The sequence below is a fragment of the Alligator mississippiensis genome, chromosome 3 (genome assembly GCF_030867095.1).
Source record: "Alligator mississippiensis isolate rAllMis1 chromosome 3, rAllMis1, whole genome shotgun sequence".
Lineage (NCBI taxonomy): Eukaryota > Metazoa > Chordata > Crocodylia > Alligatoridae > Alligator > Alligator mississippiensis.
The window spans coordinates 191110615-191122865 of record NC_081826.1 but is presented as its reverse complement, the minus strand read 5'-3'; the positions used below and the strand labels follow the sequence as shown (position 1 = coordinate 191122865).

At 44.0% G+C, this 12251-nt stretch overlaps 1 protein-coding gene across 3 annotated transcripts in view; it reads right to left on the bottom strand.

Moving 5' to 3' along the window:
• Positions 1-12251, bottom strand: part of LOC102564657 (histone-arginine methyltransferase CARM1) — a 155254-nt gene that overhangs the window by 88865 nt on the left and 54138 nt on the right. For all 3 annotated transcript variants that reach the window (XM_059724762.1, XM_019478177.2, XM_014608624.3), the window contains exon 2: positions 12010-12135. In XM_059724762.1, coding sequence (XP_059580745.1) covers positions 12010-12135 — 126 coding nt within the window. The remainder of the gene's footprint in view (positions 1-12009; positions 12136-12251) is intronic.

Sequence of the window (12251 nt, the reverse complement as noted above, 5' to 3'; positions counted from 1 at the left end):
TGTGCCCCATTCCCAGAATGCACAGGCATCTGGTAGGGCTTCCCTGCCTCTGGAATGCTCTATGACCTACCCCTTGAACTGCTGCTCCATGCACTGTGGCAGCACCTAATGGAGCTGACCCTCCCATCAGCTGTAGCCCCAGCCACTGAATCCCAGTTAAGGTGGCAGCATATACTGAGGATGCAATTTTTTTGTGAGAAGTGATGGTGATGTCCTGTCTGTAATTAAGTGTCAGCAAGCCTACGAGCGTGCCCCCTCAGACCATATCAACTGGACCAAAAGCGATACATTTCTCCTGAGCACTTGGGCCAATGCTCAGCCCCCAAACCTGCCTGGAGGCTTGTCCTGGTTGCCAAGATAGCTTCAAAACCCCGGCCATTTTTGTAGGCTCGCTAGTCTATCTAGCCAAGAATTGGGAAGGCCTCAGTGAAGAGGCTGTGGCATGACCACAGCAATGGTGCTGGCACTGGCCCAGCCTCTCCTACTGCGGAGGGGGCTCTAGGCATCAGCAATCTGGCAGCTGCTACTCTGTGCCAGTTTTGCTATCCTGGACCTGCTAATAACCCCGTTCAAAAGATTCCAGGAGCTCCTGGTGGACTTCTTCTGGAATGGGCACTACTGGCTTGAGGGGGCTCTCCTGTATCTGCCCACCAGCAGGGGAGATCAGGGCCTAACAAACTCTCCAACACCTGCACTTTGCTAGGGAACACCTCCCCTGGAAATGGCTGGCCTTTGTTTTCCTGCATCAGGTCAGGGACCTCAACCTTGATTGGGAACTATTCTTGTTGCATCCCAATTGCCTTGACTGGGATCCTTCTACGGCAACCTTGCTAGGGCTTGGCAGGCCTTCTTCCAACTAAGCCTGCAGCACAGGTGCCTGTGATTTCCAGAGTTGATGCAGAAATCCCTGGTCCATAACCTGGCCTTGCAGCAGGGGGCATTGAATCTTGCTTCCAGAAGCCTCATTGCTTCCTTAGTCCAGTCACACGCGATCAAGCTACCCCTCCTCTTCAACGCAGCTTGGCCCACCTGGCTCTTGGCCAAGGCCCAAGCTGAGTGTCTGGGCCCACACTCTGTCTGTTTTATGTCTACATGTTGAAGTGAAAGCTTCCCTCCTCCTGGATGTGCTTACTACTAGGGCTGTGCAAAATTTCGACGGGTGTTTCGTTTCGAAGCTGTTTCGAGCTCCAAACAGTGAAATCGAAATGAAACTAAAGGCTTTGAAACAACTTCGAAACAAAATGTGGGCATTCAAAACATTTTGAAAGTTTCAAAATGTTTTGAGTTTCGAAGCCGGGCTTGCTTGCAGCTAAACAGAAACTAAATAGAGGGTGGGGAAGGACTGTTCTGATATTGACATCTAGCTCCCAGTTCGATTCCCCAGCTCCTGGTTCAAGTCCCCAGGTCTCTGAATGCTTCCCCCAGCTCTCTGATCATTTCCCCAGCTCTTCCTGGGGGGCACAGCCTCTGATCTGCGTGTGGGGTTTCAGCAGGCTGCTGCTGTTGCAGGCAGGGGCCAGCAGCATCCACTCTGTGCACCCTCCACCGAGTGCCAGGAAGACTGTTATGCTATTGCTGGCCCCGGCCTGCAGCAAAAGCCTGCTGAAACCTGGTGTGGAGATCCAGGGGCACATGCCTCCCCAGGAAGAGCTGGGGGAAGCTATCAGAGAGCTGGGGAATCGAATTAGGGGCTGGAGAAACATTCCCCCAGTTCGACTCCCCAGCTCCCCGATTGCTTCCCCCAGCTCTTCCCGGAGGCCACAGGAATGCAGATGATGTGGGATGACAGCAGGCTGCCGCTGCCAGCTGGGGATGGCAGCAGCTCTGAGCTATTTCCCCAGCCAGCAGCAGCAGCCTGCTGAAAACCCGTATGCAGATCCAGGGGCTGCACCCCCTTGGAAGAGCTGAGGGAATGATCGGAGAGCTGGGGAATTGAACTGGGCACTCCAACTGACAGGCGCCATGCTGCATCCATACAATGATCTGAGCTGCAATGCACCCACATGATGGTGCAACTGCCATGTGGGTGCCAGGCGGGAGGGGTGATCCCTGCTACCCCCGGCTGCCCAGAGCTGCACAGGGGAGCTGTGCCAAGAGCCCTCAGAGGCCCCAATCACTGCTGCCAGAGCCAGTGAGAGCAGGGCTTCCTCAGGTCTGGGGGCAGGGCCTCCCACAGGCTGATTTGCCCTGAGGCCCACACCCTGCTCAGGTCATCTCTGGTGGTGGGATCTGCCTTGAGATCCTGTCTGGGAAGGCACTGTGCATATGGACAGTCATAGTGCACCATACTCACATTGGCAACATGTAGGGGATGCACGTGGGTGCACGTGCACCCCGAGATTGGTGGTGCACCCCCTAAAAGAAGCACTATCAATGCTGCCAGCAGTGCCTGCAGGCAGTTGCCATTTACCACCCCCTTTCCCCCATCCTCACCACCATCACCACCGGCGTCTGCAGGTGGTTGCTGATCGCTGCTGGCAGCATCTGTGGCTGGTCGCTGACCACTGGTCGGCGCTCAGCACCCTTCCCGCTGCTGCTGACACCGCCGTGGCCACCTGCAGGAGCTCCCTGCTCGCCACCTCCATGCCCCCATTGCCACGACTGCCTGTGGGCGGTTGCCGTGCCCCCCTAGCATCCGGGGGCACGCATCATTCATTCATACTCATGTCCTAGCAGCCCACCCTGACATGACTTGGAAGCAGTGCCTAGTGGCAGCAACACCAGAACAAGCCTGGCTCGCCTGGCACACCCTGTATAATCTACCCATCACCATCAGTGGTGACTGAAGTATGAGGTTCTGGTAATGGGCACTCTTGTCTGTCACTTATACCCAGCGACATTGGTGACTCACCCTTTCTGCAAGAAGGAGGTGGAGAGGACTCTTTTACATGCCTTCCTGGCCTGCCCCCAGCTCTTTTTTGCCCTCAGCACTCTCTTTGGCACACTCGACTTGGTTTTCTCTGACACTGTGTACATCATCTTCTCTATCCTGTACCAAGTGCCTAAGGAGACCATGAGCTACCTGGTCAATTTCCAGCTGGGCCAGGCCAAGATGGTGACTCTGAAAAGCCACAGGGGGCTGACTCCAATGATGCCCTCCAACTCTTCTATTTCCTGGTCTGAGTGTATGTCACTTGAATTTGGACATCTCACCTTGCATCAAAATGTGGATTAATTTGGTCATGCTGGGCCATCAAGATGGAACATAGTATCAAATCCACCTTTTGGGGCTGGCCCTGCTGCTGAGTCCTGTCAGCTTCCCCTGGGTCCTACTGCCCCTGGCTCCTGTCATCTTTGACAGGCAGCCAGGAGCAGATAAATATTTTCTAAATTTTTTAGGGCCCCCACAGGCTGGATAGAATGGCCTAGAAGGCTGGATCCGCTTGCAGGCTGTATTTTGCCGGCTTCTGGTCCAGCCTCTTTTGAGAGTGGAAGCTTCAGTCCATATCCTGCCCAACTTGTACTAAATGCCAACTAAATGGTAGAATTACATGGCATTACATTAACAATAATGCTTTGCTAATTTCTATCTGTGAGATGCCTACCCTCACAGTAAATGAAACATACACAAACGTGAGACATAATATTAGTGCACCTCTCCCATCTGCTCAGAGCAGATGGAGTCTCTCACCATTCTCACTGTGGGGGCCTCCAACAATAAAACTGGAAGGGCGTGGGAGAGCAAGACAAAATAGAATAAATATGGAAAGGGGACAGTCTTGACTGAAAAAAAAATAGTACCAAAATAACACGAACAGAGCAACGAAATGAATATATTCTACAATTAGCCTCCAACCTTTTGATTTCAGGAAACAGGTAAAACAGGTATGGGGAGGAAAATTATTCAGATACACTTAAAGGGAAAGTTAAAATGCGTGTCAGCTGCAGTCAGTCCACAATTAAAGAGTGTAGCAGTTATACTAAGAGTAAATTTAAGTTATACCAGAATAAATTTGGCCCAGGATTAGGAAAGGGTATATACTTCAGTGAATGTTATCCCATGTGTGAAATAAAGGAATACAATAAAATGGAACAGAAACACTCCCTAGATCCAGACTGGAGACTGTGTTATGTAGTATGAATGAAACTTTGCTGGACTCATCACCTGTTCTACTCTTAATCAATGGAACAGGCTCTTACATTCAGAACAAAAAAAAATCTCAAAATTCTAACTGTGTAAACTGAGGTTTGATTCCTCATCTGATGATAATAATAATAACTGGTGTAGGCGTTAGCACTAGAATTACACGTGCTCCTCAAGGGGAGATTATCTTTGGAAGTATCTGGTATAGGAACAATGTTTAAAAAACAACAGCTTTCCTTTTATTCACATGAAATGATACATTACAGTTTAATATCCAGGGTGCCCTAGCAGCTACAATAATTGCAACGTGCAGCACTAGTGGCAGTTTAGACTAGTGGAATTCAGATGTTCATTTTAACACTTAATTTATTAACAGTTTAATCAATGTTAAATAGTTTAGTTTGAACATGATGGCAGAATATCAACATCATAATGTAATGTAAACTAGAAGAATTACTGCAGCTCTGATTTATCAATTTCTCCTCTCACCTTTAAACTTTTCTATCCATTCTGGACATTCTACAAATATGTTAGAAAAGGTTTTGTTCCAAGTGCACTAGTGAGTAAACCATTTTCAGTATTGGTACAGGAGAACTTGATGCTCATGAACTTTGCTAGCAAAGGTCGAATAGAGAAGTATGGTAAGGATTTAATAACAATTGTGGTTTCAGTGATACGGACCAGGACTTAAAGCATCATGTCATTTCACACAAGAACATGGACTCTATATCTCATTATAGATTTTGCAAGTCATAGGCTTCCTCCATCATTTTTTAATACCAGTAACACGTTTTCTTTGGTAAGGAGGAAAGAAAATACTGCATAACCTCCAAACTGGTTACCAGAACATTCTTATTCAAATAGTCTCTCTCAAAACAAAATGTTCCATTAGTTGGAAAGTGGCTCATATCCAAAGTAAAACAGTAAAATAAAAACCGATAAAAGGAACTAGTCACCATCAAATGATCTTCCTGGCAAGATATTAAAATAGCACCTCTAATTTCAAGCTGCAACAACACTCCAAAAATAATTCGAGCTAGCAGATGCCGACGTTATCACCTACTGTGTCAAACTCCTATCAAAATGGATTATACATAAATAATACCGTCATGAATTATATTTCTTGTGTGTAAAGTATCTAAACTCTCCACTATATTTTGAGCAATCCTGCTGTTGAAGATGATATTACACTGAGTATGGGTGTCAACATTTCATTCCAACTTCACAGAGACCATAGAGTTACTCTAACTATCCAAAACGTCTCTAATTTGAACCATATCTTAGAACTATAAGGAAGGGAAGTAAGAGACTGCCTTTCTCTTGGAGTCCTCAAGGGTACCTATACACATGTGACATGGCTGCTCCGACATGCTGTAATTATAATGTGTTGGAGCAGACTTGAGCAGCACACTGTAGAACGAAGCCTCAAGCACAGCCTAGAGAACAATGGGCAAACACACCACTCCCTGGCAACTTGACAAGTGTTTGATAGACTTCTTCAATGTACTCATTCATGAAGGAGAGATCCATCAATCAGGGGATGGATCAGCTGGGTGCCACTGGAGTTGTGCACAGAAGGCACAGAACAATCCAAGACCAGTGCTGCCATTTGCATATGCAGGCAGGGATGCAATTTTTCATAACCTACCACTGAAAATCTGGCCATGTAGGGTTTATAAAAGACTAGCTTTAACAGTGGCAGTGAGCCAAGTCTCTTTTGAAACAAAGAAGAAAAGACACTGACACTAAATGTTGGGCTTTAGATCTACTGCTTGTTATAGAGAAGGTATACATAGCTCATTTCATGTGTGTGTTCTCTTTGTAGATTTTCTACACGTGTCAGTCCTTATGTGTTAGCATCTTAAAGTCTTTATTTTAGATTTAATACAATTTGTTAAGCAAGTTATTATATCAGACTATAACTTTGCAGAATGCATATTTAATATATATTCTTAACTTTAGGAACATAAGACATCTCACTGGGCCTTTGTACATGCCACAACATTGGCCTTTAAAGTGGCTTAAATGCCCTTTTACACCACTATAACGGCACAGCTGTTTACACTGTCAGCGACGTAATGTGCTTTAACAGCATGGTTGTTTACATTGTTGGTGGCATATTGCATGTTAAATGACTTTGGGATACAGCAAAATAAAACATGTCTGAGGTGTTTTAGCTTGCTACCTTACAGCCGCAGAGGGAAGCGGCAGGCCCCGTGCAGCTCAGGGGCTCCACAGGCAGCCTGTGCGGGCAGGCTCCACTGAAGAAAAAGCAAAAAAGAAAGCAGAGAGCCTGATCTTTTTTTTTTTTTTTTTTACTCCTTGGAGTTTGCCTGCCTGCCTGAGTTGCACAGGGGGCCAGTGCTTCCCTCCATGGCTGCAGGTGGGCCAGTGCTTCCCTCCACAGCTGCAGTGCCCCAGGGGGCTGCCAAGGGCAGGTGCCACCTGGGAGGGCGCCACCATAGCAGAGGGAAGCACCAGCCCCACCCCTGAAATTGACCCTCACCAACCAGGGAGTGGGGAGTGCCAGCCAGTGCCCCGCCCCCCCCAGATGCTTCTGGGGTCAGCAATCAGCCACTGGAGACCCCCCACCCTGGTCAGCAATCGGCCGCTGGTGCCCCCCCCAGAGCCAGGAGGCACCAGTCGCCCATGAGCCCACTGATGTCAATGAGGCTACTCACAGTCTTAAAAGGTAAGTACTTAAGTGCTTTTTTTGATTCAGGGCCTTGAATGTACAGCTGGAGTTAGGAAAAGAAAAATTGTGAAGAAAATTAGAATTATTTTCAGAAAGATCTAGAGCAACCAAAAGATACTAAAAAAAAAAAAAAAAGGCAATTTCATAATTGTATAATCTAGCCCTAGGAGACCTTTTCCAAGTGAAGAAAGCACATTACACACACAGATTTTACAATGAGGTATAGGAGCCACAATGGAACAAATGTACTGTTGTGCTGCAGTACTATTTGTGCATTTGCAATTTTTTGCTAGGCTCATATATTGTTCTATGCAATTATAAACACAGTGACAAAAAGTCACTATCAAATCTGATATATAGGTCTGCTTAGATTCCCATTTCATCTACAAATACAGCTTCCACATACCACAAATGCATTCATTTGCAACAAATGCATTCACTTGCAAATCTAGTCTATATTATGATGTGGATTTTATATCTGAAAGTCACCACATATTAAACCACTGAAGGGGAAAACTGTAGCTAGTTTATTTCTCTTTGCTCTTTTTACTGTACTTATACATGTGGTGCTGAGTTATTATAGCTGTTTGACCGTTTATTTTTAATAAAAGATTTGTGAGAGGAACTTATTAGGCTGTGTAAACACAACTGCTACAGGCATGCCTGATTTCTGAAATCACTACTCAAATGGCTAGAGACTAAGACTCTGAGGTTTGTAAAAAAAGAAAGAAATCTGTATTGCTATAGCCTGCCTGAAAGAGCAATTTATCCTACTATCATCATCTAATTCTCTGCTAAATTAAGCTGGGCATTTCTACCAGGCAGAAGAGCTACACACCAAGCCTGCCACAGATGGGTTACAGACTGGTTGATTGATCTATTCCAAGTAAGTTATTTTTGTTTCTGAAAGAAAAACCTGTAGCTACTAAATACATTAACTTTCATTTTTTATGGCCTGCCTGATCCTATTCAGATGTTGCACACATGTTCAACAGGAAATGGAAGATACAAACTATGATTTACTGCTGTCTAAATGATGGAAGCAGGAAGGCAAACGACAGCAATTCTCCGCATGGGCACAAGTGGGGCATGAATTTTCCCCATAAAGAAAAGAAGACACAGGACTTTGAAAACCTAAGGCTTTTAAAATGTCTTTTCATAACCAAAAGTCTGAACAAGTTTAAAAGGACAAAATTTTTCATTCAAATATGAGTGGAAGCATTATTTTCCTCTGGGTTTAAAAGAATACATATCTATACACCATTAAGTTCAGTACATACGGCACTAGAAAAGAGTTGACTGCTGACTATTAATTTTTAATTAATAAAAACAGTGTTAGTGTTCCCAACTCTATGGCTTGATTAAGTATTATTTTATATTACTTTATTTAGAAGAAAGTACTATTTAACCTGTGATTTAAGAACTGTGGATCGAAAAAAAAAAAAAGTAGAGGAAAGGAGTAATGCCTTCTTTATTAGCATATTGAAGTTTAAAGCAGCAGCCAGTACATTATATTTGATACCAACAAGATAATTTTCTAGTCTGAACAGATTTTACTTAGAAATACTGGCTGCGTTCTTAGTTTTGGCATACCGATTTATATGCACATTTTAATTTATTTTTACCTTTTGTCAAAGAAAAAGAACATTGGATTGTGGCATGTTCCGTAATTCTCTTATAATATTTTTAGCTAAGTATTACATAATCTGTGGCTATATTAATAAGTAATCACATGTCCCTAAGGCAGATGATCAAACCTCTCATAATTTGTTTAATCTTCTTTCATTGCGGAGCTGCACATGCCTCCTAACCTCCAGACTGCTGAAGGAACAGGAAGGCTGGGCTGCGCAGGATATTAGCTGAAGTTTTCAAGTGTTGGTTTGATGTTCTTGACCTGCTGTTTGCAGCACAAGGGAAGATGACACGTCGTATATTGGTGTCATAAGCTTAAAGTGCCTTGCAAAAATCAGGCAGGATTCTTGCAGATTAAATAAGAAACTCTAGAGGACAAAGATAATAAAGAAAACCTTGCCAGGCTAAACTTTCCATGCATACATTGTAGATTATGAGGAAAGGTTGAGAAAAATAGTCATGTTTTGCTTGGAGAAAAGGCGATTACAGAGCCTTTAGCAGTCTTCAAATATATGAAAGCCTACCATAAAAGAAGAGGGAAAACTACTATGATTGTTTATGGAAAGAGCTATTAAATGGCTAGAAAATTTACCTGATAACTTAAATGGGTCAAAAATCATTTTTGTTTTTCTGTATCATGCCTCACTTCAGGAAAGTTAAAGAATATCTAGGAACTTTAAAATCAAGTCTTCAGATTCTGGAACTGAAAGATTATTCGATAATTTATCCATATAGTTATTTTGATTATGTGATGAGTTCTCCCTGATTATGAAATTGCTCTATAGAGTTTTGGCATTTTCACTTCTAAATTAATATTCTTTCCTCCATCATGATATGCAATTTTCTGGGGGAAAACTGAGCTATAATCCCAAAAGAAATACAAGGACCGGTAGCATTTGTTCTTTTTTATGTTGCAATTCTGTTGTTTTGGCAGTGCAGGAAAATGTGTGAATAATATCCCCACACATCGCCAAGAGAGGAGAATGAACAATATAAACATAACCAAAGATGTCAGGTAGTGACAGTGCCCAAATGCAGAGCAGGTGGTTTTAAAAAAGTGTGTCCTTGTGGACAGAGCATTGCTCCAGGATTCAGAAGGCGTCAGTTCCATTGCTGACTCTGCAACAGGACAAATTATTTTGTGGATACATGTACATTTGGACTCCTTTCGAAAAGGGGAACATTTCAAAAGGGCAGCAGCTGGTACTAACGCTGGATGAAGCAGCGTTAAAGTTGCAGCAGTTCTCAGCTTGTTCACACAGAACAAATAAAATCTACCAGCTGCTGTCCTTTTGAAACCTTTGCCTGTTGTAAGTCTCCAAAATGTACATGCATTCACATCCTTGATTTGTCTTCCCGCTTTATACAATAGCAGTAACTATAGCATCGCTCTTCATAAATGAAAAGTGTTTTGAAATCTAATGATGAAGAGTGATTTATTAGAATCAGATATTATTATAGAAAAGGGACATTTGTTCTATTCTTACAATGGCTCAAAATCACCTTTGGTCTGTGAGTTACACTACACAGAATAAATGTAATAACGTTTGGATCTCCCCACAAAAAACCCCCAACTAAAACAGTTTTGAAAAGTCGTGAGAAAATGCATCCTATTTATACATGAATATAAAATAAATTTGCTAGGGACAAATTTAGTGAAATGGAGTTTCAAAACAAGGGTTTCACACATTCACTTAAATGCAGTGATAAATTAATTACAATTCAATTCTATCAGCATCAGTAGATACAAAGATGCTGAGAGACAGTTATCTACGTTAGTCTGAAGTTCAGTAGAAGGCAGAGTAGATTTGCACCTTATAGACTAACTAAAGTCTGTGGGGGGGTGGGGGTGGAAAACAGCCTTGGTTACTGTGATATACTAAGCTTCAGACCATAAAAGCTTATATATATCTACTAGGCCTGTGCAAAGCAGCTAGTATTCACTTCAGATTAGGATTCGGGGGACAGTGATTCGATCTGGTGATTTGAATCATCGTCCCGAATTGATGCAGGGGGGCAATCCTTGCTGCCCCCCACTGCCCTGTGCTGTGGGGGGGGGGACTCTTCCACAAGCCCCGAGAGGCCCCAATGGCCACTGCAGCAGCCGGTGAGTGAGGGGCTTTTTTTTTTTAAAGCGCTGGGATGTTGGGGCTGGGCAGGGCAGCCATTGATGGGGCTGGGAGACTGGGCAGGGCTCGGGGGGCGCTCAGTCGGGCTGGGGGAGCAGGCAGAGGATGGGGCCGGGTAGGAATGCCCCCATGGTCCCCTCCCTGCTCCTCGAGCCTTATCCCCCACCCTCTACTTACCAGCACGGAGTCTGGGTCCAGCTCCCTGTGGTGGTGATCAGGGACTGCCCGAATCACCGTATCTCCTCCGAAGCTTTTCTGAATCAATTCGGAGGCTTCAAATCAATTCAGACCTTTATATTGGTCTCCTTATTTGATTCAGATTCAGAGATTCGTCCACTGAATTGGGACGAATCTCCTCCGAATTGAATTGGTAACTAAAGCTTCGCACAGCCCTAATAGCTACTTAGATTAGTCTATAAGGTGCAAATCTACCCTGCCTTCTATAAAGATACAGTAAAGAAACAGAACATATCCCATAGACTCCAGGGCCACATCCACATGAGCATGGACATTTGTTTCCCTGGGGACAAGAAGCAGTGGCACACCTTAAGCAACTGCTACCTGTCCCCAGGGAAGCCCCATCACACGTGCCCTCTGACGCATGGCAGATTACCCCAGGTGGGGTAGGGAAGGCTGGGGCAAGCCACTGTGCTGGACCCAGCAGCCTCATCTAGGGTCCTGGGGGCTAGGGAAGCTGCAGCACAGCACTCCTGCAGCTGGGAACCTGGCCAGCAGCTGAAGCATGTCTCCAGCCAGCCAGGCTCTGGTTCTGGGCAGCGTGTACTGCTGCCACGTGTGTTGACCCACTTTTTTTCTATACAGATTTGTTGACCCTGGTATCTCCTGGGGTCAACCACCCCGTGCTGCAAGGTAGTGGTGCAGGGAATGTCTGATTGTGTGGTGTGTGATGCCACAAATGGGTCTGCGATGTCACATACTGCACGGCCACGCTCATCGGGAAGGGGCCCAGGTGTGTATGTTATAGTACATCAATAAAAGTGACAGATGCTGATATTTTGGTAGAAAAGAAAATAAATGGCAGGTTTTAAAAGAAAATGAATTACAAAAATGCTCAGTACTATCTCTCTACAGATGAAGAGCACTTCCATAAGGATCTTTTAGATAAATAAAAAAATGGTAAGTTGTACACATGAAGAATGTTACTTACCAAGGATAGAAGGTTAAAAGTACCATATTATGTCATGATCTCATCTCAAAAAGAATGGGCCCATGATGATTTTCCTTAAAAATCAATATGCAATATCTGAATGGCTAGCATCAAAGTGTAGATGATCAGAATACAAGAGTGTTCTCATGGATCATGATCATCATAATATATTGTAATATTTGATAGATAATGTTAAGTAGATAGAAAGGAAAGCAACATTTTAGCTAAATTTTCCAAAAAGCAACAAAGGGGGGAGTAAAAAGTCTCACAAATGCAAGACAGCAGTAATGCCAGTACTTACCAGCATGTGACTTGAATTGTAACAAGGCACTGTTGTACCCCATAGTAATTAGAACAGACTCTTTTCCCACACGACAGTATTCAGTGTCTCTGTTAACCAAGCATTTAAACACACAGACTCCATCAGCTGAAGGAAAAAAAATACTTTAGAAAACTTTAAAAAGTTAAAAACAAGACCACAAATAGAAATAGATGTCTAAGTAATATTTTTTTTTAAACATCCTAAGAATACATTGATAGTAG